At 34.7% G+C, this 27,797-nt stretch overlaps 2 protein-coding genes across 3 annotated transcripts; one reads left to right on the top strand and one right to left on the bottom strand.

The window, feature by feature from the left end:
* The first annotated feature begins 3,815 nt into the window (after window positions 1–3,815).
* LOC117920488 (lethal(2) giant larvae protein homolog 1-like) lies at window positions 3,816–20,272 on the top strand. Of its 2 annotated transcripts, XM_034838058.1 has the most exons (24): window positions 3,821–4,064; window positions 8,030–8,160; window positions 8,937–9,021; window positions 9,316–9,369; window positions 11,286–11,377; window positions 11,470–11,573; window positions 12,757–12,832; window positions 13,560–14,019; window positions 14,584–14,922; window positions 15,044–15,250; window positions 15,360–15,458; window positions 15,551–15,623; window positions 16,408–16,535; window positions 16,660–16,954; window positions 17,061–17,284; window positions 17,367–17,491; window positions 17,687–17,804; window positions 18,008–18,063; window positions 18,155–18,248; window positions 18,322–18,511; window positions 18,590–18,664; window positions 18,742–18,845; window positions 18,949–19,011; window positions 19,774–20,272. In XM_034838058.1, the coding sequence occupies exons 1-24, from the start codon at window positions 3,981–3,983 to the stop codon at window positions 19,879–19,881; spliced, it is 3,384 nt and encodes a 1,127-aa protein (XP_034693949.1). In that variant the 5' UTR covers window positions 3,821–3,980; the 3' UTR covers window positions 19,882–20,272. The 2 variants fall into 2 exon arrangements, with proteins under 2 accessions (XP_034693950.1, XP_034693949.1); XM_034838059.1 differs by lacking the exons at window positions 18,590–18,664; window positions 18,742–18,845; window positions 18,949–19,011; window positions 19,774–20,272 and having other exon boundaries at window positions 3,816–4,064; window positions 18,008–18,047; window positions 18,322–18,443.
* Window positions 20,273–20,745: 473 nt separating this feature from the next.
* Window positions 20,746–24,964, bottom strand: LOC117921141 (selT-like protein). Its single transcript, XM_034838943.1, has 4 exons — window positions 24,671–24,964; window positions 24,508–24,581; window positions 22,173–22,491; window positions 20,746–21,178 (listed from the first exon to the last, which is right to left on the bottom strand). Exons 1-4 carry the CDS (start codon window positions 24,845–24,847, stop codon window positions 21,050–21,052), a joined length of 699 nt encoding a protein of 232 aa, XP_034694834.1. The 5' UTR covers window positions 24,848–24,964; the 3' UTR covers window positions 20,746–21,049.
* Between the last annotated feature and the right edge of the window lie 2,833 nt (window positions 24,965–27,797).

Genomic DNA, 27,797 nt, shown 5'->3' with positions numbered 1-27,797 from the left:
CTAAAAATCAATGTCTACTAATTGCTACGCACAATCAGTGACATTGACAAACGTAACATGGTCTGAGACTTTTGCTTATTTAGAACAAAATTAGTACTACTCTAATGATTATGGACAAATTCCTTCCTTATTAACAGAAACTAGACTTGTACGAGACAAAAGAGAAGCCGACAGACAAAAGATAAGAAAAAATGGTGAAATAGCATACTAAGCCACTTTTACTATCTGTATTCCTACCGGCATAGGAAATCCATTAACTATAAAAGATATCACAATAGGAAAAACAGGGAGATAGAATATGAGTAAGATAGTGTAGGACTTAAATGATGAATTCTCTTTTCCTGCTATTATAGTAGCGTTACAGAATGAATGGTCAATCCATTTCCCCGCTCCTTAAAAAAATCCGGTCTTAGAGAAGAAGGCCAAGGCCGTCGAAAGCCTCTTTGAGACAAATCCGCTAATTCTGTAAGAGTGTAGCCCAGCCAACTTCTCAAGGGAAGGAACTTCTTTCCCATTTCCATTTACAAAAGCGCTAGACCCCTGGTCCTTTACTTTAATCAACAAGGCTGCTTTCCCTGCTAACCCTTCTGGGGGATACGGTAAGTATGTTCAGTGCAATTCTAGTGTAGTTTACCTATATATTGGGATCCAGTTACAATATAAGACAACTAGAAAATGACACCAGTTAGCGACTCTTGTTTGGTATGATTGTCCAATTCGCGCAGAGATGATGGTGTTGACTCTCTTGCTAAGGCTTGATTTTCGCTCTGATGACAATCATCATTGCAAGAAACATGAAAAAGGTATGTGTGTACAAAGCCATTCCAAAATAGTTGGACTCATCCCCTTCGATTTCTGACTCAAGCTTCGGAGGGGCGTGCCCGGACCACCTGTCTGGACATCCTTCTATGTAGGGAAGAAGTTCGTTTGACTCCAGTGAAGTTAGATGGACCCGAATCCGGTTGGCACTACACCAACAAAAAATACTAAGGAAAGACAAAAAATGCTAAGGAAAATGATTTTCTGATGTTTGGTTTCAACATGGAAAATAGAAACGAAAATAAAATATAATTAAAATTAGATAGAAATTTATACATTTTAAAATTATTTAACATTTACATAGAATAGGAAAAATAAGATAAATAAGTTTGAAATAACATATAAAATAATTTATTGATTTTAAATCTGGTTTTTATTTTCCTTCATTTTTTTTTATTTCTTTTTACTTTTCCTCTATACTTTTTTTCCCTCGCATTTTCCCTCATATTTTATGGGAACCAAACATAGCCTTAGGAAAAATGTTAATTTAACAATCAAGATTAATGTAATGTGAGTATTAATTTTAATAAATTTTATTGTATAAATTTAATCATCAATCTTTAAAAATGAAAACAATTCCACTATACATTCTAATTTTCTCCTATGATTTTGCCAAGGTTTTTCAAAATTTTCACACTTTTCTTTTTTTTCTCTTATCCTTAAAATAACATTTTGAGAGATTATTTATATATAAAAAAAAATCGACATAATAAACCTATTATCACTTAAAATTTAAATTTGATTCTTGTGTGGGGTTTCCCTCCACGTGTCCTTCCCCAAATAAAAAACCCTTGATCCATCCAAGGTAAGTAGATGATCCGTCTGAGATCAATCCATCTGAACCAAAACAAACCCCATCTAATGCAAGAGGAAAGAGATTTCCTTATTCTTAGATGCCAGACGGAATGGACAAACCATGCCAACTGAGATTTTCGGACAGATTAACCAACATAACCGGAGATTCCAGGCATTGACCAGATGGATAATCACCCCTAGTGCCTAAGCAACAACCTAGACGACATTTACGTCTAAAAGCCAATGAATACTAATTGATATACACAATCAGCAACATGGACAAATGTAAATGCATAGTCAACTACATTGTCCGAGACTCTTGCTCGACAGCTAACATATGACACCAGTCAGTGGATTTTGTTTGGTATGGTTGCCTAATCCGCACAAAAATGATGGCGTTGACTCTCTTGCTAAGACTTGATTTCCACCCTGATGACAATCATCATCACACAAAAAAGCATGAATGCACTATCAACGCTATGGCGATGGTGCCATCCGCTCTATAAAAACTCCTTGAGAAACATGAAAAAGGTACGTGCATACAAAGCCATTTGAAATAATTAGGCCCATCCTTATTACTTTATGTCTTAAGCTTCAGAGAGGCATGATCGAACCACCTATCCGGACATCCTTTTGTGTAAGGAAAAAGTCTGTCTGCCTTTAGAGAAGCTAGGTGGACTCAAATTTGGTTGGCACTGCATCAACATTGTCTGTGGGAACAGGCTATGAAACGTTCCAAAGCTATGAGACGACCTGTGAGGCGTTGTAACTCTTTCTTTTTGTTTGAAGCAAGTGTCTCGAGGACGACTTTCATTTCAGCTGAATTAACTTCAATTCCTCTTTGGGTTACCATAAACCCTAGAAACTTCCCCACGCTGACATCAAAGGCACACTTAGCTGGATTGAGCTTCATGTTGTAGGCTTGTATCAAACAGAATGCTTCTTCCAGGTGTTGGGCATGCTCGACTTGGGTTTCATTCTTTACAACAATGTTGTCAATGTAGACTTCCACAGTTCGGCCAATCAGGGGCTTGAAAATTTGCGTCATTAGCCTCTAATAGGTAGCATCAACATTCTTGAGCTCAAACAACATGACTTTATAACAGTACAACATACCCAAATCTGGTTGGCATTGCATCAACAATTCTAACTTCAAATTTGCTCATAACGACAAACAATTCATTTGAAATTCAAATTTAAAAATTTTCAATAATATTGACACATGGCATTTTTAGTACTTCATTAAATCCATAAATTTTTTTCACATCCACATGATATTTTCTCATTTGATTTCATCCATACAAATTGTTCTCATTCAAGGGTGAATATAGATAATTTTATTTTTCATTCACTCAAATGAGATAAATTATAATTAGCATATATATATGATTAAGGGATGTAAATGACATGGGACGAGGTTAGGAAACCCTCCCTAATTCTTATCACCATCCCTACTTGTAAATTTATTTTTTATCCACATCTCTCTTTTTGTATTAGATCAAATAAGGTCTAGATGAGGAACCCCATTAAGGGAATAAGTTCATAATCCTTATGAAGAATAAATTCCTCATCATATGTGGGTAATCTTCCTTAATAATTTTAATTTCATAACTTTATATTTAATTTTTTTAATTTAAATATAAATTTATATATGGTTAGGACAGGGAATAAGGATTGCCTTTCCCAATTCAAGTTTTTAAAATTTTCCTCATCCATAACTCTTACAAAATCTTGATCATTACTCCTTATACCCTTGGGAGCCCCATTATGGGACCTACCCCTAATGATGATTTTTTTTGCTATGATACAAGGTATAATGATTTAGGTTATTCTACTAGTATTTTTTTTTTTGGTTTTTTTTTTTAAGGTTATGCAATCAATAAATATTTTCATTTAAAATGAAAATGTTATGGTGGAAATGTTGGACATTTGAACAAGCAATTTGAACCGTTGATCAAAAAAAGAAGAAGAAGATATTTTAAGTATTTGTTTGTTATAAATTCAAATTTTAATTAAAAAATAATATAAAAAAAAACGTTTGAAAATCAAAAGCATCACAAGCTGTCACAACTCACGAGCAATCATACCACGAATTGAATATCGAATTTAATGAACAATAAGATGGCTAACATATTACATATATTAAAAGAACAAAGCTGAAAAGCATGAACCGGGCGGTCCACGAATCCATCAGTTGGCCCCGGTGACTCCGGTCCGATTTGAAAACATTCCCAGTATGGCAACAAGGAAGGAAGCGGGCGTCGATGATATCCATTGACTTACGTGCAATTGGAGCAGAGTCTATGTTCAAATACCAACACTGAAAACAAAAGCAACCTTGAAGCTGGAGCTGAGGCTGAATCGCTATGTTCGCCAAGCGCCTTATACAGAAGGCTACGCAGCATCATCTTCATCATCATCAACATCATCAACATCAAGATCATCATCAGGTATGGTAAACTTAAAATCGCCAGTCTCAGATCATCCATTGGCGGAGTTGTTGTGGCAGATGTTGGATTCTGTGTGTTGATTCTTTTTGTTTTCTGCTGGAATGTTAATTTTTTATTTTGTTTTCTGTTTATTGACGGCAATGGTGATCGGTTTTTGGTTGCCAAGAAACTGGAGGAAAAGGAAGGGAAAGGATAAATATGGAAAATTTTGCTAGATATTTTACTCCACTGGTGTGGTGTGATTGGGTGGGTATAGTGGCGTTGATTTGAGTGGAAATTTTTGTGTTTTCTTAGAGAATGAATTGTAGCCGATGTGAAATTTTCTGTCTTTTAGTTGGGTTACTTTTCTCGGCGACCAAACGGAGGTTTATATTCTCGTTCTTTAACAGGAAGTATGGTGAGAATGAGGGTAAGAAAAGTGATAAATGAAGTCGTGAAATTTGTGTTTTGTTTGTTTGTTTTCATTTGTTTGTCTTTTTCCCCTTTTCAACATTGCTAAATCTATCAGTGCTGAGTTTTTGGGCTAAAGTTTACTTTTATGTTGCTAAAATATTTGAACAGTTTTTGGCTTGTTTGGATTATGGAAAAAATAGGGTGAAAAGCAAAGGGGAATAAAAACCAAAAATAGCATGAGAAAGAAATCTGTTTAAATGTATTTCTCATCATTTTGCATTTCAATTCTCTCACTCCCTACAATCCCAACAGTGCCTAGGCTAAAGGGGAGAGAAAGTTAAAGGGACACTGATAATTGGAGGTGGGTTTAACTAGGAATTTCTTCCCTGAATCTTTAAATGCATATCACACGAGTTTCCATTGTGTCATGCATGTGGATTCTGTTCAGCGCCTTATGATACCAATTTATCATGATTGGCTAGAAGTGAATACATAATTTAAATATTTTGACTAGAAATGTTGGGTGCTAATCAAAGTGGTCACGACTATCAACATATTTGATCATCAATCAAGTGTTCTAACAATAATTTAGAATATAGGAGATCACACATTGGTAGTAAATTTGATGAATGAAGCTCCCAAATGGATGCCATCATTTGCCTATCTTGCACTCGCTTTAATTTTTACTGTTGTGTTCTTTCACACAAGCTTAGAATAGTTCATGAAATGCTACATTTGGGTGTCACTGTGATGAGGATGAATCTCCAAGATATATATCAAGAATGAGAATTAGTATTACTTGGAATTAAATTAGGATTAGTATTTATTTGAGTCAAATTAGGATTAACTAATTAAATTATAAGACAATTAGAATTAGAGTTATAACGAGTTATTAGAATCCTAGTAGATGTTGGATTTCTTAGAGAAACCTATAAATAAGGCTAATCGATGTAAATCAAAGTAATGAATTGATTGATGTTAATAATGTTACGTTTTTTTTATTGCAAGTGTTGCAATCTTCAATGGTGAGACTCCTAGAAGGCCTTAGTAAGACTTTAAGGTTTCCATCTCTTCTTCGTCGTGTTTATTTTTAATTTTATTTTTTCTCTACCATAAAACCTTATATCTTGTTCCTTTCCTTAAACCCTAAAAGATAAAACCCCAAGCCCACCTATTTGATTGTAGGCGATCATCCCAAGGTTGTCCTACATCAGTTTTGGTATCAAAGCAAACGTTCTTGGCATAAAGGCATGTGCAATTGATGAGTGGAGCAACATATGCAAACATGGTTGAAGGGTACGACTTTTTTATGCAACCATTGGTGAACATACCAAGGCTAAACGAAGGAGGATTGGCGATGTCTTAACATCTTCCAAACTTGTGTTGCTTGCCAAGGGAGACCATGCACTTTGATTATTGATAGAGGTAGTTGTTCCAATCTAGCTTCAAAGGAGCTTGTTGAGAAGCTTAATATAAAGACAAAAGAGCATCCAAATCCTTATCAAATAGCATGGGTAAATGTCACATCTATTTTGGTGAGTTCTTGTTGTCTAGTGACATTTAATTTCAGTAATAATTTTGAGTTATCAACATGGTGTGATGTTTTGCCAATGGAAGTTGCCTATATTGTGCTTGGAAGACAGTGGCTTTTTGATGAAAGAGTCCAACATGATGGATATGAAAACATTTACACACTTGCATGCAATGGGCATAAGAAGATCCTTCATCAAATGAAGGAAATTCCACCACTTAAGAAATAAGAGGAAATATTAGCATCCTTGAAATTAGAAGGGCCATTGAGTGCTCCCATTAAGAAGCAATTTGAAGTTACTAGAGGAGGAAAAAATTGTCAATGATGAATCTAGAATGCAAGAGGATGAAATTGATCTTAGAGCAATTTGTAGGAGAGCTCAAAGAAGTTGTAAAAACTTTAGAAGAACCGGTGCTTGAATTTCCAAGGCAAAGCATTATCATGATTGGTGGCAAACATGAAGAATCCTATGATATAATAAGAATTGTTGATATTTCTTTTAAATATTAGGAATTCAAGAATCTTATTCTTCTACAAGACAGTTTACAAGAAGAGTGTGAGAAGCAACTCTCCACAAGTTTGTTGAAGACACATAATTATTTCGAGAACTATCAACTTGTTCTACATCATTGAAAAGTTTTTCGAAGTCTAGTATTTGTCTTACATGAAATTGAATAAGTTCAAGAGATCTTGAGATCTTGTCTTATCGTGGTCAAGAGACGACGAAGAAAGAAAGGGTGGAAGACATTGCTCAGAATTTCAATTGATCGTGGAAAATCACTAAAATTTGATGTTGATTGTTTCTTTCAAGTTGGGGGGAATTGATGAGGATGAATCTCTAAAATATACATCAAGAAAGGGAATTGGTATTACTTGGAATTAAATTAGGATTAGTATTTATTGGAGTCAAATTAGGATTAGCTAATTAGGTTATAAAACAATTATAATTAGAGTTATAATGAGTTATTAGGATCCTAGTAGACTTTGGGTTTCTTAGAGAAGCCTATAAATAAGGTTAATCAATGTAAATCAAAGTAATGAATTGATTGATGTTAATAGTATGACATTTTTATTTTATTTTATTGCAAGTGTTGCAATCCTCAATGGTGAGACTCCCTTGATTTTCTTCTAGGTGAGACTCCTAGAAGGCCTTAGTGAGACTTTAAGGTTTCCAGCTCCTCTTCGTCTTATCTAGTCTTAATTTTATATTTTCTCTACCATAAAACCTTATACTTTGTTCCTTTCCTTAAACCCTAAAAGATAAAAATCCTAGCCCACCTATTTGACTGTAAGCAACCATCCCAAGGTTGTCCTACATCACACTGTCAATATTTTGGTTTCAAATACTGCAAGATTTTATCACCAGGACAGGTTAGATGTAAAGAATAGGGATTGGTCAACCTGCAGGAAGAGATAGAGTTGAAATTGAAGCTGTGCATGTAAACATGTATGCAAGCATTTAAACCTGAGATTTTTGGTACTGTAACATCTAGGGCCCTACCCATTGTTTAGGCGCCTATGTACAAATTCAAAAGCCATGCCAAGCATATAGTTTTATCAAATGCAGTTATTGATAAGCTTACGTCTTTGTAGCCTTCTCCAGACTTGCTAGGTTTTGGCCACTTACCATGTATCTCATAATGTTTACAATCTTGCACACCTATAGCATGTTCAAACAATATATTTTAATGGACATGGATTAAAAGTGGGTGTGAATTGATATTGACCTTGCACTTGTACATTCTCCTTTTTTTCGGATGTGATTAGGGGAATCAAAGGCATCAAGAAGTAGTATGACCACTCCATTGTTTCTGAAAAATTTAGATTTCATGCTTAAGGAAATGCCATTGAGCTGTAATGCAAGCAATGTGTGGAAAATTCATTTGCTTAAACTGTTTAAATTTAACAATGCTCTCATGATGAGGAGAAAAAAAATATTCTTGGGAGATTGATTACGTTGTTCCATTCTTTGACTTGTTGCCTTTTTCTGTCACTAAATTAATTGCTGGCAAATAATTTTTTTCCCATTTTCATGATGCAGCCGAATGAACAACATAGCAGTGTGGCATTAACAGACTTAGATCTGCGAATTGCTATTCACTATGGTATCCCATCAACTGCATCAATCCTGGCTTTTGACCCCATTCAGCGCCTCTTAGCCATTGGGACACTGTGAGTTGAGACACTCTCATAATAAATTTAATAGGAAATTGAGGCAAATCAAAGAGTAAATAGCAAATGTTTATATATAATATTCCATAAGTAACTGCCTACCTTTCTATTCTGTTAGAGTGAAAGTTTTGTTATATGGTTTAAATCCTTATGATATTGATGAAGTTCCACATGACTCCAGGTTTTGAGCTCTCTCTCAAATATGGTTCATGTATAAATAGTGGAGTGTCACTGTTTCTTTACCTCTGTCTAGCTGATATGGAGGGTTGAGTCTAATTAAGTAGGGCAGCAGTTAGTTTCTTTTTTTACAGGTTGAATTGGCAACACTCAAATCTACATAACCACAGTCCATGCTTTTTGCAACACTGTCTGAGCTTAGGCCTAGGCTTGCCTGTCTTCTTGCTTCAGGTTGATGTGTACATGCTCATCTAGCTCCCAAAATGTCTTCTTCATGTACGATGCATAAATGTTGAAAAGTTATCATAATCTTCATTTGCACCAATGTCATCATGGTATAATTATCATCATCATAACTAGTTCATCATCTTGATTGGCTGCGTGAATCATGTTAAGCCATTCAACTTATTCTTTTTTATAAGAAACAACATATTCACTAGAATGAATTTGTGAGTAGTGAAAGATGAGATATGCCTCCAAAATATAGAAAAAAATTACATATTTTCAATCTTATGCATACCTGTTCTAGTTAATCTATGCTGTATTTATATATGGTGCAACATGGTGGCTTTATCACATTTCTTTCCCATTTGCTGCAGTGATGGTAGAATAAAAGTGATTGGTGGTGATAATATTGAAGGACTTTTCATATCCCCAAAGCAATTACCTTACAAATACCTAGAGGTTTGTAGCTTAATATACAAACTGGCACTGAACTTAATGATTGTTTACTGTCGACTGTGAGAGACTTGATTGACCATTTGGAGTGGCCATGAATCTTAATTCAGATTAATTGCTAATTGCTATTCATGTAGCTTGGTATGTGAGAAATTTTTGTTAACATGCAATGTTTCAGCTACACCAAGAGATCATGCAAACTTCATGTCTAGTTCCTTGACGATATTTATGACATTTTTTACTCCATTACCCCCTGAGAAAAGTTATTCTACTGAAATTTAACATTTACCTTTTTGGCAGTTTCTACAAAACCAGGGTTTTTTAGTCAGCATCTCAAATGATGATGAGATTCAGGTACATTTGGTTCTCTATTTACTGCACAGTTTCTGTTTCTTATTAGAGATGAGTTCCTCATATGGTCTTATTGAGTAATAAGAGAAAAACTTTGTTGAATTTCCATCTTAGTGTGCCTCCTCAAGTTCCTTCTCGTTATTCAACAACATTGCAGTGTCTCTTGTACCATGAAGCATCAAAGGCATTTATGTTTGTTTGTAGTTTTCACTGATCACTCTTACCAGTGTAATTAAAGCATAGAAAGGAAACCAGCACTATTAGGATTTAGGTGGTGGTGGTAGCAAGGCAGCTGACAGGTTGATCACAGTAGCTAGTCAAGTGCTAAGACCTTTTGGTGTTATGGTAGTTGCCAAAATAATTTTTAACTCTTATTATTAGAAGAATAAAATTATTTTAAGTTAATGTTACTTTTAACTTTCCAACAAATAAAGTACTCCAAAGTCTGGGCAGGGAAGCCTTAAGCAGGCAGTTTGGGCATTGCTCTTTTCTGCTTTTGGTTTTATACTTATACCATTTGCTTGTAAATATCCTTTCTGTTTTAAATTGGCATCTACTCCTTGATGAGGATGAATCTCTAAGATATATATCAAGAAAGGGACTTTTGTATTAGTTGGAATTAAATTAAGATTAGTATTAATTAGAATTAAATTAGGATTAGTATTTGTTGGAGTCAAATTAAGATTAGCTAGTTAGGTTATAAGATAATAAAAATTAGAGTCATAATAGGTTATTAGAATCCTTGTAGACTTTGGATTTCGTAGAGAAGCCTATAAATAAGGCTAATCGATGTAAATCAAATGAATGAATTGATTGATGTTAATAATATTATGTTTTTTTTATTGCAAGTATTGGAATCTTCAATGGTGAGACTCCATTGATTTTCTTCTAGGTAAAACTTCTAAAAGGCCTTAGTGAGACTTTAAGGTTTCCATCTCTTCTTTGTTGTATCTTCTCTTCTTTCTCTCTATTTTTTTTACATGAACTTTATTCCTTGTTCCTCTCCTTACACCCTAAAAATAAAAACCCTTGCCCACCTACTTTTGAGTATAGGCAACCATCCTAGGGTTGTCCTACATCATCTCTATTTTGGGCTTTTTGTCTAAAACTATATAACATTAGCAAACAACATGAGGGAAGCTATGGAACTTCACAAGTGACAGTATTTTGATGTGAGCGGCTAAGCAAAATAAATGGAAACAATTATTTGACCAAACTGATCAAAGCTACTTGGATTGAGTTGCAGAGGCCCTTTTCCCAATTCTCTTATCCTTAACCACATCCTTTGTAACTTATTCTTGTCCTTTGCATGCCTTTGAAATGAAACAAACTGTTTCTTTTGGTGCAGTTATTTATCTTGATTGGACATGACAGGCCACTTAGCTTACTTAACTCATCTTATCCTTATTTTTGCACTACCTCAAATTAATCTCTAATGTCCCCCTTCCTTGGTCTACTCTTGCCTTTTTTAATTTGTTATTAATTTATCGTAGCATTTTCATTCCTGTTTTGCTAATTTCATGGATTTTTTTACTTACCTTTTTTGTTTTTTGGTTTTCCAATTTTCTATTATTCTGTGTATATAGCATTTTCTGATTGCATCACTCTAGAAGCACTTCTCCACTTCCCCAACTTACTCTAATTCTGCAGGGAATGCCCTTCAAACTCCACCTTTTTATGGTTGCTCAAGGTTGAAGAGTAATGAGTGCCACTTGCCAGAGATGCTTTGAACATTTAGATAATTTTGACTTTTCAAATGTGCGTGCTGAACATGTAGTTTTATGTCTTAAAAATATTAGATATTCCTTCTATTTTTTGCCTGAACATCAGGTGCTGCAGAAGGTCCAAATACATAGATGCCTTGAACTCTGTGGTACTTTTTTTGTTATATATGTATATTAAATTCTCAATTTTGGCAGGTCTGGAATCTGGAGAGACAATGTATTTCTTGTTGTTTACATTGGGAATCCAATATTACTGCTTTCTCAGTAATCAGTGGCTCCAACTTCATGTAATGCAAAAATTTGTGCTTGTCAAATCTTACTTTAATAGGCTACAAATTACCTAAAAAATAATAACATGGTATTCTGTCACAACATACAGGTACATTGGAGATGAGTATGGTTCAATTTCCGTATTGAAGTGTGAAGCTGATGATGGAAAGCTTCTGCAGTTGCCATATAATATTTTTGCAAAGTCCATAAGTGGTAATTTCCTTGTTCTCATGATTAATGATGCTTACATTGTTGTTCCAAGTACTTAATATCTGTTGGTGCTAATCCCTTAATCTTTTTGCTTTTATTAATATTTGGATTCTTTTTGCAGAATTCCATACACACCTAGAATTTATTCTTCATTTTATACTGAAGTTATTAAATTATTCCAAATTTAAAGATGTGAAGAGAATTCAACAGAATCTGCATGAATACAATGGATGAAACATATATTTGACTCAACTGAGATGGAAAACCTTATGTTCTAACCATTTGGGCTTCACCACATGAATCCTTTCTTGCTGTGCAGTTTTATCCAGAGCAGCATCTCCTGTTAGATCATATGCTATAATTTATTTTCTCACTTTCTTGAGCCACATTCCTCTGATCTTTCTCCAGCCCTTCAAGTGCATTAAATCACTCTTGGTGGTAGTAATTTGTATTCAACGATCCTACAATTATGAACAGGGCATGAGACGAGATTTTAACAATTATATTATTTTACTTTTTTTTAGAAGTCGCTTTTGCAGGTTAAGAATGGTGTAATCTATCATCTTCTGATTGACATATAAAATTAGTTGCGTATAAATTTTAAACTGAAAACTAAGTGGGTGCTATTTCTGTAGGGCTTCATAGGAAAGGGTGATTTTTCTGGTCTATAGCCAGTTTGAACATTGTTTCTTTAGATTCAACACCAAGGCAATTATATATCAGTTGTACCTCAAATTCCTGGTTGGTAGGAGACTCAATTTTTATTGCTTTTCATGTCAAGCATTTTTTTTTATCAGAAACAAAATATATATTGATAATAGTAAAGTTCAAGAGAAGGATGAGAGGTCCTTCCCACAAAATACAAAACCTGATCAAAGTAGGACTATACTCCTCCACAAGAAGCCAAAATCTTTCTCAAACGTTATCCATCCCTTTCAAATGAGCTTTGCTTGTCAAGCATTTGCACCTATATAATCGGCTTCTTGTAACATGCAAGCATCAAAATTTTCTAGTTTTCTATCAGTAATTGTTGCCTGTTTTTAATTGCCTGACTGTTGATCCATAATGACCTGTAAAACATCTGTTTACTTCTCTATGATATGTATATGTTTTGTTTTTTAATATCTTTGTGGGTCTAATTTGTTTCAATATTTATATAATGCCATTGTTGTGTTCTATTTCACAGAAGCAGCTGGGTTTTCGTTTTTTAATCACCAACCCGTCATTGGAGTTCTTCCCCAGCCTTGTTCTTCTGGGAACAGGCAAGATACAAAGAGTGCTTAAAGCTTATCATATTATTTTATTGCTATGAAATTTGAAACCAGAATTGGGCCTTATTGATTTCTATTGTTTCAATTCATTTATCTTTTTCTTAAGCTTTAGAAACCATATCATGCATGGCTAATTAATCTGAAAGAAAACATTGGTTACAGTGTGTCTTATCATCTTGCATTTTGGGTTTTAAGGTGCTTTGCCAACATTTCTTTAAGATATGAATGATGTATCTGAAAGTGAAGAATCATTTCGTACACAGAGAAAACAAAGAGAATGCTAAGTGGAGTCTCTACCTCTCTCTTTACTAGCTAATCAATTACTTTATGTTCCTCAATTCAAGAGATAAAACTTTTGAACTTCAAAGCATAAAAAAATGAGCCTTTTTTATGACACAGGTACATGTGAGATGGCTATTATAGAGACTGATAGAAACTAATAAATAATGGACGGATTATAGTAATTTTTTATATTTAAACAACTTGGGGCACCAGCAAACAAACACCAACAGTGTCCATGTCGAGTCAGTAGATGTGAGTTTCTAAATACCATAAAGATTTATTGTGTTTTGGTCCTGTGCAGCATGCTCCATGTTTATGTCCATCACATGGTAAGAGAAGATGTCATATTGTTGTCACATGAGACTAACAAAAAATTGATTAGAAATTTCAGTTGATTTCCTCCACTTGGATTTTTAAAACTGCAGTGCTTTTGCAGAGTATTGATTGCATATGAGAATGGGTTGATCATTCTTTGGGATGTTTCTGAAGCTCAGATTATTGTTGCTAAGGGTGATAAGAATCTTCAGTTGAACAATAGAGCTGTTGATTCTCCAAGTGAAGCGGATAGTAATCTGCCAGACGATGCATCTGAACAACATCTAGAAGAGAAAGAGATCAGTGCTCTTTGTTGGGCTTCTTCTGATGGGTCTATTCTTGCTGTGGGATATATAGATGGAGATATTTTGTTTTGGAACCTATCAAGTGCAGCCTCTACTAAAGGCCAACAAACTGGATCTTTAGGCAATAATGTTGTTAAGCTCCAACTATCATCTGCTGAAAGGAGACTCCCTATCATTGTCTTGCACTGGTCCACAAGTAATAAACCCCATAATGATTGTGATGGCCTTCTTTTTATTTATGGTGGTGATGCAATAGGATCTGAAGAAGTTCTGACGGTGGGTATTAACTCAATTTCTGTTTTAGATTCTGTTTCATAATCAATCTGCTATTGCACAGAGTTCTATTACATTGGAACAAAAAGCTAACTCCTTAGTTAAAGCATATCATAATATTGATTCGAAAGGTGTAAGTTTTTTATAAGTATTTAACACAGTAATATGTTTTATTTAGTATATATGCTTTCTGATCTTACCTATAAAAAATAAATAAATAAATAAATAAATTCCAGAGAGGGGCAAACACTGGTACACTGGAGAGGTATTTTTTAAAAATGTGAAAATGTTAAAATGGTCAAATGCTTTTTTGGAGATGGCAAAGTTGGTTGTGGATGGCTGCCATAACACTGTACTATTAAATGCAAATTTTTTCACATTTGTAAGCACAATGTGGTGGGAATTTCCTTTTTTCACAATCAATTTGGTACTGAAAATTTTTCTGTTCCTAGGGCTTTTGAAAATGTAAACTTGATACTTCAACGTCTCCATCAATTTACATGTTTAGCTTTTTGTTGTTTAATTGTAGCATGTGCTCTTAATATTTTCTCCATGTGGCTACTACAGATTTTGAGTCTTGAATGGTCATCTGGAGTGGAGACTTTAAGATGTGCTGGACGTGTGGAGCTTACACTTGTTGGCTCATTTGCAGACATGATTTTGTTACCAACTGCTGGGGCTACAGGGATTAATCAGAATGCTTCTCTATTTGTATTGACAAACCCTGGACAACTGCATTTTTATGATGATGCTAGCTTGTCTGCCTTAATATCTCAGCAAGAAAGGAAATCATCTCTCTCTGCTGTGGAATTTCCTGCTGCTGTACCTACATCTGATCCACATATGACTGTGGCAAAGCTCAGTTTTCTACACACAGGTGGAAACTCATCAAAGGCTTTGTCAGAGGTATTGAACTTCTGTCATGGCATGACCGGGCCTTTAATGTTTCCTGTTTCTTGCATTTGAAATCTTTTAATTTTTTGTTTGTAATTAAATTATTAATTTGTGTTCTGTGGTCTTCAATTAGATAGCATCAGTTATGAAACATGTCTCAACACCAACCCTGACTGGACGTGCAAAGTGGCCATTGACTGGTGGTGTGCCTAGTCAATTATCTTTTGCTGAGGGCAAAAGGGTGGAGAGAGTGTATGTAGCAGGTTATCAAGATGGGTCTGTTCGGATATGGGATGCCACATACCCCGTCCTGTCACTAATTTGTGTTTTAGAAGGCGAGGTAAGAGTCCCTCAAGTTCCATCATTTTTTTGTCCTTAAATTTAATAAATGGCTAATATTTTTTCAGATCAGACCTATGGTGTCCCAACTTATCTCATATGATTGGCAGGTACAGGGTATAAAAGTGGCTGGTTCAAGTGCCTCAGTGTCAAAATTGGACTTTTGCCACTTAACATTAAGCTTGGCTGTTGGCAATGCTTGTGGTCTGGTCAGGAAATGTTTCTTTTGCTGAATATCTTTTCTGAGGCTGAGAATAATCTGGTGTTATCTTTATTTGCTTATTGTGTTGAACTTGTGTAGGTTCGTGTTTATGACCTAAATGACAATTCAGATAAGACAAGCTTCCACTTTGTTACAGAAAGTAATCAAGAAGGTGACTCTTCAGATTTCTAAAAGCTTACTGCCTGTTTTCCCAAAGTGTTGTTCCTATCAACTGATTGCAGATTTGATGAGAAGGTTTAAAATATTGGTTTTGGTGTGAGTGTGATCATTCCCCCCTGGAAAAATTTGAATGCCCATCTTTTGAATCATGCAAAAAAAGGGAGGTTTATTCTATGAGATTGGCTGGAGTTTGAAAATTTAAAACTCTTTATAAGTGGCCAAAAATCAAAATGGATCCCAAAATTCCAAATTTGGGGAAGTTCAAATAAATATTTTGTTTAGTGCTGATCAAGAGTTGATTTTGAAAAAACTGAGTGGTAGAGCTATAAAAAAAGAAATGTTGATTTTAAACTCATGTATATGCAATGCTCATATATTTGCAAACCACAAATCTTGAAAATTCATGTTTAGGATCTGTAAAGATTGAAAGAAAAAGTACATGAGTGCTTTGATTAGAAAAAGAAAATCCCTTTTTGTGGTGACTAGGTTAGCCAGCTTCTGATGGCTGGAAATGAGAGTGGGACCAGTGCTTTGCTAGAATCCAGCAATTAACACATGCAATCTCATGCTAATCACATTTTTTAGCCAACTGATTTGCAACTAATGAAGGAATTAGTTTGGGAAGTTTTTATTTATTTATTTATATTTATGGAAGTAACATATTCCATTCACTACAATAAGATTTTAGCTTCTGTTTTAGATCATTTTCCTGTCTCAAATCACTAATACAGTACCATCTTTTTTCTTGAGTTGACATTTTTCAAATTTTTCCATAGTTCATGTCTTGCCTCAACAGAAAGGGCCTCAGTGTAGAGCTGCCTTTTGTCTTCTCAATTCCCCAATTCAGGCACTAAAATATACAAACAAGGGAGGCAAGCTTGCAGTAGGATTTGAATGTGGTCATGTGAGTATTTATTTATTTGTTTGTTTTTTATTTCCTTTTCATCATTTTCAGGAGTTAGATTCGTGGGTAATGCTTTCAGTTTGTTTATTCTCAAGGATTTTTGAATTCGATATTTCAATTTCAGGTTGCAGTGCTTGATATGAATTCACTATCAGTCCTGTTATCAATGGACTGCATATCTGGCTCTAGCTCTCCAGTCATTTCAATTATTTGGAAAGCCATTACAAACAATCATACCCTTGTGAAAAGCCCTAAGCACTCTGAATCAGAAATTTCTAATGATCCTCCAAAAGAATTAATGTTCATCTTGACCAAGGATTCAAAGGTTGTTGTTATTGATGGTAGTACTGGTAACATGATCAACTCTGGGCCAATGCACTTGAAAAAAGAATCAACTGCGATTTCCATGTATGTTATAGGCAAGTGCAATTTTAACCTAGGAAGTAATAATTAGAAATGTGTTTCTAATTTTGGATTGAATTTATGATCTGTAGAATTCTAAGAAATTCTTTTCTTGTACTCCAGAGGACAATGTTCCAGTATCTGGATCATCAAATGAAAAGCAGCTACAATCATCCAATGAGGCTCCTACCAAGAATGAGCCTGTGCAAGACACTGTTCCAGTTGGAATTAACTCCCCTGGCTCCTCTTCAGAAACTATGTATTCTGGGGCAAGATTATTGGATTCACATGTTTTGCTATGTTGTGAAAATGCACTGCGATTATACCCTACAAAATCTGTGATTCAAGTGCGTGGTCATGGACTTCTATTTTCCATTTCTAATTGTACTGTACTTGTTTGTGCAAGCTAAGGTGATATAATTTTGTTAGGGGGACAATAAACCCATTTGTAAAGTGGAACTTGCAAAACCTTGTTGTTGGACTACAATCTTCAAGAAAGATGAGAAAGTTTATGGACTGATGTTACTTTATCAGACTGGAGCAATTGAAATCAGGTAAAATGCTTATTCCTATACTTGTTATGTGTTTATTTATAATGCGTGTATCTTGTTACAACAAATTTAAAATGATATAATTATCATATGACATCTCTTTCTCTCACACAAACAAACACAGACACACACATATTCACACAGCTAATTAGTACTATTCTCAAATGATGGATATTACTGAGACCTGTCTTTTGGTAGATCTTTGCCAGATCTAGAAGTGGTCAGTGAAAGCTCCTTGATGTCAATTTTGAGGTGGGCCTTCAAGGCAAACATGGACAAGACAATCAGTTCTTCTCATGATGGGCAGATTGCACTGGTATTGTATTATTAGTATTCTCAATATTTTTAGAAAAACAATTATCTAAAAACATGTCAAAAAAAATTTAAAAAGATAATTGAGGCCACATTATGCATAGTCTGCTTATGTATACTCTACTATAGTAATGGTTTGGCTTTATTGTACTGGCGCTCTTTGTATGTTTAGTACTTCCAATGATCTAATACTGAGAATTTTTATAGGCAAATGGGTGTGAGTTGGCTTTTATCTCTCTATTAGCAGGTGAAAATGGTTTCAGGTACCCTCATTACTTGTTGGTTAGCTAAAAACTATAATGTGAATGCAAAGTGAAATGAAAGATTCTAAAAGAACTATATTGGTTGTTCTAGGATTCCGGAATCTTTTCCTTGTCTCCATGATAAAGTTCTTGCAGCTGCTGCAGATGCTGCCATCGGTCTCTCTTCAAACCAGAAGAAAAAGCAGGTACAGAGGATTCAATTGTGACTTTCACATGAAATATATATTTTGCTTCTGCAGCTTATCTATGTTGATACAGGGAACTGCTCCTGGGGTTCTGAGTGGTATTGTTAAAGGCTTTAAAGGAGGAAAGGTGATCCATAATGTGGATCTTTCTGCATCTGCTAAGTCTAATTTTGCACACTTAGAGGACATATTTTTGAGGAGTCCATTCCCAGACCCATCTCCAACTGCTACGGATAATCAGGAAGTTGTGGAGCTTAACATAGGTTCTCTCTCTCTCTCTACTTCTACACTCAGTTTCTCTTCATTTACTCTCCCTGACTGCATACTTCTATTTGGTACAGATGAAATTGAAATAGATGATGAACCTTTACCTGTGGCATCTACCTCTTCCCGAAAAGTGAAAAATCATAAGAAAGGTAAGTCAGCTATTTCTGTATTCTTATATGTTAGAAGTATTATGAACTAGTAATATAATATTCATTTGTCACTTCAGAGAAGGGAACTGAAAGAGAGAGATTATTTCAAGGCACAACTGCTGATATTGAGCCCAGAATGAGAACACGTGAAGAAATTATAGCTAAATACAGAAAAACAGGAGTAATTTCACTTGACAGCTTTAGTTTATCAACTCCTTTTTTTCCAACTCAGTTTTGCAGCTTCTTTAATTGGTTGTTTCTATTTGCTTGGTACCTGATTCCAGGATGCCTCTTCAGTGGCTGCACATGCAAGAGACAAGCTTGTGGAGCGGCAGGAAAAACTAGAGGTAGATTAACACTTGGGAATTGCCCTAGAGCTCATGATATGGATAAATTGCCTTATACTTTGTTTATTCCCAGAAAAGATTGTGTGGGGGTACAAGCCCTTGTGTAAGAGGGAGAGAGAGAGAGAGAGCAAGGAAAAACTAGCGGTAGAGGAACGCTCAGGGACTGCCCTGGAGCTCATTTGACATGGATAGAATTGCCTTACACTTTGTTTATTCCTAGAAAGGAGTGTTTTAGACACAGATCAGTTTCCTTGACATGAGAAAATAGAAAATCCAGACAGGAATATCGCCTCCCATCATATTGATGCTCATAATTTTCTTGGAACAGCCAAACAAAGAGAAAAGTCCCTTTGGGGGATTTTCTCTTCTTTCCCCAACCTTTGCTAGGAACTCGACAGAGCATTGAAGATATACATGATCTTTAGAATGCAACTCCAATTTTGTGATGAAAATGTTTCACATCTCAGTTCTATCTAGTATTTACAACACTTATTTAGTGATAGTTCTGTGAAATATTTAAGTGTTAAGTAGCCTCTATATCTTCCATCTGGACAGGTCGGAATGTTTTGAGATCATTATCACCTACATTTAAAAAATTCATTTTCTTTTACATTAGAATATATTTTGATGTGGGACTTTTGTCATGAAATGCTTTGATAAACTGTCGACTTGTATCCTTGTATTCATACCATTGAACATTGGACCAGTAAATAACAAGTTCATTCTCTCTGTCTCTCTCTTTTATTTCCTTTTCTTCATCAGAGAATTAGTAAGCGCACCGAAGAGCTACAAAGTGGAGCAGAAGACTTTGCATCATTGGCAAACGAGCTTGTCAAGGCAATGGAAGGGCGAAAATGGTATCAGATATGAAAGCGGGTTGGCATATTCTGCGTGGGCTTATGGTTCATGGTATAGTGTAATTTGTTCTGTCTTGGGGTCAAGAGGGGATTCCTTGGGTTACCTCATGATTTATGTTCCTGTGGATCACGGATGATGAAATCCACTCCAGGATGCTGTACAGATCAACCAGCTGCAGATCCTTGTAATTGGATGTGTTTTAGGTACATCATGTTACTGGAATGTCATGCCACTGGGACATTAGGCTGATATCCACATTTCGATTGTTTGCCCTGCCAAATTATTGATATTATGAGGTGTGCCATTTTCCTTTTTACTCCTATTTTGCCGCTGCAGCGGTGTATTTATGTACCTGATTTTTTGCCAATATGCAAGAGAAAAAGGGTTTTAAACTTTGCAGTTCCATGATCAAATTGTCTTTACGTATTCAGATTATACTTCTGATATGCAGTTGTGTCAGTTCCATTACTTAAGTAACCCTCAGGTTATGTGGTTTTTGTGCCGATCAGCAGAAGTATAGTCTTTACAAATGTGAGATGCAAATATAAATGAACATCCCAAAATTGATGTAAAAATGCAACCAAATGGAGAACCCTCAACAAGTCTGCCCCAGAGAGAGATCCATGGCTAGGAATGGTAAGTTCCATGTGGTTAAATGAAGAAAACAGTGCATGTGGGTGACTTCTCTTTATTATTTGCATACATATTGGCCAAGGTCAACATGCTTATGAAACCAAATTCAATTATCACAAAGCCCCAACTATAATTCCCGCCATTCCTGGGAAGTTAGAATTCTATAACCAAGGTGCTGAATGCTGATCCATGCATATCATGGATTGCACACCAAAAACAAGGTGATAACATAAGTTTATGTTTAAACAAATAACCACCCTTGAAAGAAAGAGCAATAAAAATGTATAGTCAAAATAACGCTAGCTGTAAATGTCATACTGTCACAATTAGACCCCTTGAGAAATCAAAGGGCAGAATCCCTTCCCTTGACAAATCATAAGGCAGAAATTTACAAGCAAGGATGTGAAGCCTTGGATTCCATTTGTTTTACCAAGTCACAGTTGCACAATTTGAGTGAAATAAGTATTGCTTGGTCTAAATTTGTAATTTCATAATATGGTGGTAAGTTTTTGCTTGGATCAGGTTGGGATCTCAAATGTTTTAGCTCTCAAAGGGGCTGGGACCAGACACCTGCTCCAACGTCGTCCACAATTCTTGAAGCAACAAGTCTTTGGCCAACAAGATCCTTCAACTCGATTTCCCCAGGGAACCTTTGCTGCTTCAGCTTAGAGAAAACCTAAAATGGTCAAAACACAAGCCAGTTAGAAGCCATTATCATGAAAAGGCACACAACTAGTTAATTATCTTCATTGCCTTGCTTAACGCCAACTGTGATGGGACATGGGACATGAGTAACAAACTAACAAACAAACCACCACATGTTCTCAAATTAAGCAAATAAGTTAAAGCATCATTTGACAAGGGAAAGGTTAAGAGGCCAGATGCAAAGAAATGGAAAGCAAGGCCACAAGAAAACTCCAAGAAGATGGGCATGAGGAGATAAAGAAAACTCCAACCAGCACTTTGTTTTTCTGTTGTTTGGAAGGAAAAAGACATTGAAACAATTCATCAGGGAAGCGGTAAACATGGTGGGATTATAGCATTGGTAAACATGGTGGAAGAATGTAATGGTTTTCCAGTTTAGCAGGCTGATATAAAGTTATAAACTTACTTGAATTAAGAAATATGATCCAATATATCTACTTCTGTTGGATTATTAGACCTTCCAAATTCCAATGACAATAAAAATTTTGTTTGAAGAGATTTAGGTTGTTCCACCAGTAAAAATGTACTAAAAAGACTGCTCATACAATCTTAGGGCCTATATGTTGCAACTATGAGTTATAGTGAGATACTTCCCCCAAAAAATCCGTGTAAAGAAAAGGTTTCCATTTAATATGTAAAAATTTTTAATTCTAAAAGCTCTTCTCTGAAAGCATCTTACCCCTAGCTTCATTGCAAAAAGCTTTTAGGCATCAAACCTCTTCCACTTAAAGTGCTTAAGTTGTGACCACACATTATAATGCATTTTTAATTAGAAAGAACTTCTAGGCATTCAGAACGGCTCCTTAGAGGAGGAGTTAGGTCCCCCTCTTATTAACATCAAATTTTCCTTACTAAGTAGCACCCTGCTGAGTAACCTCTTAATTTATATATATTTAAAAAAATGAAAAAAAAAAAGAAAAATGAAAAAAAGAAAAAGAAATAGCTAAGCAAAGATGAGACTTTACCAATTCACCATTGCAGTACACTTCAAAAGCACCGGAACTTTGTAGGAAGGATTGAAGGAAGTTTCCAAGAAGCCAAGTGGTTGAAATGGTTCCAAACCTATTTGCTCGCAATGAGTAATACCAAGGAGGTGGTGCTATAAATCCCAACCTAGGAAAAATTTGTTCACCCGCCATTACAATCCCTATAACTCCTATTTGAACAACTGGTACCACTTTGCTTAGTAGGCGTTTTGGAAGTGGAGGAGGGTAATTTGCAAGAACAACAGTGACCCCAGGAAACTGATTCTCCAGCATATTTTTCATTGTTACTGCATTTCCTCTGCAAAAAGCAACAGAATCAAGATCAGAGACAAAGCAATAATTATCATTTTTTTTATATAAATACAATATCATATAGCATAATAATCTTAAGTAGTTTAAATTCATAAACTGGAGAATGGAACTATTGCCATGCTACACAAAACCCAATACAGCAACTCAATTTACAAGGACATAAAAGAAAGGATTACAATTGTGCAATTTGCAAACATAGCAAACTTGACTTATGGGACTGCCCAAAACATTAAAAAAAATTATCCACTGTTTTCAATAGGTTTTGGGATTGATGATGTCAGCCATATGGATGGTGGAGTGTCCCAACTTGGGAAAAGTGAGGCAGCCTTTGAGAGGAAAGGTGTGATGTGCTGCGGGCGGTAGATCACACATTGGGATCTTATAGGATGCTCAGTGAGTCAGGCACCCAAGCATACAATTGAGATTATTGTCCACTTGAATGGTGGTCATTTTCCCTGTGTACAGAGATTAGGAGGATGCCAGCCACTTGAATTGCAGGCCTAGAGCCAAGAGTAGATCTGCTATGTTCAGGCTTTGTGAGTCAGGAATCCGGGTGCTGGGGTTGTTGTTGATATTAGCAACCAGTCAGCCCCCATAAAGCATGGACCAAATTGGGGCTAACACCTATTCAATGGATAGAAATGGGATGCCCTATCCTCTGAATCTTGCTGAAGCAGGCTTTGTAAGCTTTAAGAACCTAGATATTGTGCCCATTGCACCTTGTACTACCATCAAGCCAAAACCTCAAAGCATCTCAATTACTGGTCGTAGGAGGTTAAACACACCATTGAGGGGCATTTCGTTCTCATACAAACCCACAGACGTTGATCCAGACCTGGAACATGCCTAAATATCAGGGACCTTTGTGCCTCAGGAGCCTTCAGAGAGAGGATGGTCCCTCAGCAGAGCAATTTCCTCAACAACCAGTAACATAATTGGCTTCCACAGCCATGGGTGACTATATAGGAGCAGGGTACTAGAATCTCTGTGCAGCAGGTGATCTCCAAGGGAACCCCAAGGGAGATGGAATAGAACAATAGAACCACATGGGAAACATGTTGCTCTCATGTGCAGCAGAGCAAAACTATTTTTTATTTTTTCTTTCCTCCTATTTCTTTGCTCTATTTTCTTTACTTCGTAATTTTCCTCAAACTTTCCAAGATTCAAATGAAGCTTCAAACGTATAGACTGAAAGAGGAAAAAGAAAAGTGGAGATCAAGTATTTGGGGTTAAAGGAATATGACACCTAAATAAGCACCAAAACCCACCTTGTGCCCTGGTTCATATAGACTACAGAACAGTTTGCAGCCACCAAACTGTGAAAATTCCCTAGTCCTGAGCAATTAAAGAGGTTTAAATAACATGCAGTGGAACTTATCAAAGAGTGTGCTCCCAAAATTGCACAGGAATGGGCAGTTATGGCCACTGATCACCAACTAATGAAGGTTAATAATCACCAGGAAGATTTTTCAGATACTGTCATTAATTTATCAATATATGACAAGAAAGGTCCAGTCCTACAAATTTTCTACCGTACACTGAAAATTCTCTCTCAATAGGCCCACAAATTTTCTGATCTCCCAGTAGAAATATAGGATATTTTTAAGCACCACAACCTTAGTGATAGCATTTAAGATCTACAATATTTTTGTACACTTAAAATGATTCTAACATCATTTCAAGTGCTGAAAGAAGCAACGAACTTATTCTATATTATAAATAATTGAATTTATTCCCAACATGTTTCTCCACAAACAAGTTCTTCCCTTTTACAATTCCAACACATAAATTTAACACAACCAAAACAGCATCCATTTGGACAAAACCCTTATTAGAATGAACCATCAAATCTCAATTTACAAACCCATCTCAACAATTAGATCCATCCAAGAAAACAGAGAAGTATAATTTTCACATAACATCCAAAGATGAAATAGATATCTACAATTGAATTTAATAAGAGCAAACAAATAATAAAAAAATAAAAGAAATAATACAAAACCTGTAGGAACAAGAGGAACAGAAATTAATATTGACGGTGTTGCCGAAGCCAATACCTCCAATACCACTCTCTTTCTGCAATTCAAAGAAGCAATCGAAAATTAATCAAACACCCACTTACATAAATGCGGAGAATAGAAAAACGGGTATCAAGGAGAACAGACCTGTGTGGGGAAATCTAGAGGAGCCGATTGGGGTTTGGGTTGGGGTTGCTGGTGGGGATGATGATGATGGTGATGATGCGGCGGTGGCTTTGGAGGCGGTGGCGTGAAGAGATTTATGATGTCTGAGAAGAAGAGAAACAGAGGTAACCCTACCAGAAGAAGCTGAGCTCGATCCATTGGAAAAGAAGGCTGGGCGATCGAGCGAGCGAGAGAGTGAATTTGACTATAGTGGAAGGGTATAAGCGTTTTTTAACGAGCTTCTTCAACGAGAGTCTGAGCCCTCTTTCGCAACTATTTTCGAGAAGAGAATCTAAAACAAAAAAAAGTCAAGAAAAAAAATGTTTGCCACTACGATTCTAATTTTTTATTTTTTATTTTTATGAGATATAAGCGTTTTCTAAAAAAAAAAACAAAATAAAAATATTTGATAATTAAATATTGTACTTTATTTTTTATTCTAAAGAATAAAAACGATGATAGTTTTAAAAAATATTTTTTAAATTAAATTCACTTGTTTTATAAAATAATAATAAACATATAAGATAACTAAAAATAAAATACTAAATATAAAAATTATTTTTAAAATTATTAAAAACAGATTAAAAATATGACAGTTTGAATATAATTTTATTTTATAAAATATCAAAAAATTATTATTAAAAATTAATTTTCAGAATTATTTTGAAAACTATAAGAAGCTAGAACTTTTATATATATATATATATATATATATATATATATATATATATATATATATATATATATATTTTCATTTTCTATGTTTATCATTTGAATTCATGCCTTTGGACATATCATTTAGGTAACTTTTGGTTGTGAACACATGAATGTGGAGGTAAAAAAAAACTATTGCCTCGAGGACATGCTCAAAACACTAACCTCCAAACACTTGGAATTCCATATCGGACGGTTCAAAGAGCATCTGGTCGCGAAAGTTCGGACATCCTTATTCTCTTCGGTCTTCATTAAGGATTGTTTGCTTATTGGTTATCCCTCGTTCAAAAACGCTTTCTTCCAAGAAAGGAAGAAGAGGAGGAAGGTGGGCGTGCCATATTTATCTTTTTATTAGGGGTGTTTTGGTCTTTAAAATAATAATATGTGGGGTGGGCCTTAATGGGCCTTTTCCAATTTCCAAGTTCTAACCCATAACCAACGCCCAAGGAGGATATGGTGAACAACAAATAAGCCCACTGCATTTTAGTCCAAGGCAAGACCATGCGTTTGGGCCTGCGGGATCCAAATTGTAGGCGTATGGAAAAAAATCACAAAATATCCGCATAAAAAATAATTAACTTTTTTTTTTTTAAATCCTAAACATCATTTGCCTAGAAACCCATATCTCTTTCATATTTTTCTTATAACCCTCATGTTATATTGGGTTCTTGAAAATTTTGAGGGAAAATATAAAGAAAAAAAAATGGAAGAAAAGAAAAGGTTAAAAATAAAAAATAAAAAATAAAGCTAAAAGTCCATAAATTATTTTTATTTATTACTTCAAACTCATTTTATTTATTTTAATTCATTAATATAAAAATAAAATAATTTAAAAATATGTAAATTTCTAACTAATTTTAATTATATTTGATTTTATTTGAAATTTTTCATAAGATAACGAAATATGAGAAAATCATTTAAAATATTTTTTTCTATCTTTAATATTTTCCAAGAATCAAACATAACCTAAATATACTAATAATATAATTTAAAAAAAATTTAAGCTAATTTTAGCGAGATGACCTCAATAGTTAAAATCTAAAGTAAATAATAATTTTAAATATAATTTATCTTAAAATTAACTTAAATCATTAGACATTAAGTATTAAGTTTCATTAAGCATCGACTTAATTGTTATTGGTTGAAGCTATAATGGAACTATTTGAATAGGGCTTTGTATATACTTTTGGGTTGTATATCTTAGACATTTTATGTCTTATCCCAAACCAAATTGAATGGATTAAGGATTTAGTTGGTTATTGCTCATGAATCAAACCAAACAAATCATTTCTGCTTTTAGATTTGGTTAGTTCCTTCACGAATACATCCAAATTGACTAAATAAAAAATGGAACCAATTGAAGCATGCACACCCTTGACAATTTTGGACATGTATGTGATGGTCCAATCTATTTGAAGGGTCAAATATGTCCATTACATTGTGGGCCACTTCTATTGTATTGATATGCAACAAACTTGTTTTAACTAACCTAATTATTTGCGGTTAAAGCAACAACCCTTGTTAAGGCACTTACCTTGATAGGCCTTGATGTATAGCGTGAAAGAAAAAAAAAAAAACAAAACGTTACGTGAGGGGAAATTAATCTTAAAATTTAATGGATGGAGGAGGGGTTGTTTGTTTTGTTAACTTATTATTTATTTTAAAAAATTTTTACTGAATGGAAAAAGAGAAAGTTATTTCTTAATACTTAATATAAATAAAATATTAAAAAAAATAACTTAATACTTAATGTTATTAAGTATTATATAATTTTAAGTTCTATTTAAAATTAAATGGAAAAAAAAAACACCACTAAGATATCATAAATTTTCAATGGATAATAACTTTTTGATAAGGTTATATGAGCATATATCGTGATAGGAGGTTGACAAGGGATACGTTGCGAATAAGATTAGGTCAACATCACACTTCAATGAGATCTAAACCGAAGGGTTTATAAAGTCAAAAAGCATGTTGATATGATTAATGATGTAATAATGATAATAATGGAGGAGAGGGCATTAGGGTGGTAATACACATGAAGAGGATTTTTATTGTTGAAATTGATGAGTTACCCATAATTTTTTGTTGCCATAAATAAGAGAAAAACTCAAATAAGGGATACAAGAGATCAACTCAACCAAATTCATAGTTGCATCTTTATCATGGTTGTTGATTATGATTGTCTTTCTGTATTTAATTTTTTTCAGTAGGTGTATGGTTAATTTACGTTAGTTACAAGTTATCAATGAAGAACATTAAGTTATTTGTTCTTATATATTTCCGTTCAATCAATAACCATTCTCTATATTCTTTAGGAATTTTTTTTTTTTTTTTTTTTTTTTTTTTTTTTTTAAGTTTTGATTAGCATAGGAAGATTGATCAATGTAGTGGA

This window comes from Vitis riparia, chromosome 8, assembly GCF_004353265.1.
Source record: "Vitis riparia cultivar Riparia Gloire de Montpellier isolate 1030 chromosome 8, EGFV_Vit.rip_1.0, whole genome shotgun sequence".
NCBI classification, from domain to species: domain Eukaryota; kingdom Viridiplantae; phylum Streptophyta; class Magnoliopsida; order Vitales; family Vitaceae; genus Vitis; species Vitis riparia.
The sequence above is the reverse complement of the archived record's forward strand: the minus strand, read 5'-3'. Positions and strand labels throughout refer to the sequence as shown.

Coding starts and splice junctions, on each gene's coding strand:
- LOC117920488 (XM_034838058.1), top strand. CDS start 3,981: ATGTTCGCCAAGCGCCTTATACAGAAGGCTACGCAGCATCATCTTCAT. Junction 15,251..15,359: donor TTTGTGTTTTAGAAGGCGAG/GTAAGAGTCCCT, acceptor TATGATTGGCAG/GTACAGGGTATAAAAGTGGC. Junction 17,285..17,366: donor CTACAAAATCTGTGATTCAA/GTGCGTGGTCAT, acceptor TAATTTTGTTAG/GGGGACAATAAACCCATTTG.
- LOC117921141 (XM_034838943.1), bottom strand. CDS start 24,847: ATGGATCGAGCTCAGCTTCTTCTGGTAGGGTTACCTCTGTTTCTCTTC. Junction 24,582..24,670: donor CTCTAGATTTCCCCACACAG/GTCTGTTCTCCT, acceptor TTTGAATTGCAG/AAAGAGAGTGGTATTGGAGG. Junction 21,179..22,172: donor TGTACTGCAATGGTGAATTG/GTAAAGTCTCAT, acceptor TGACCATTTTAG/GTTTTCTCTAAGCTGAAGCA.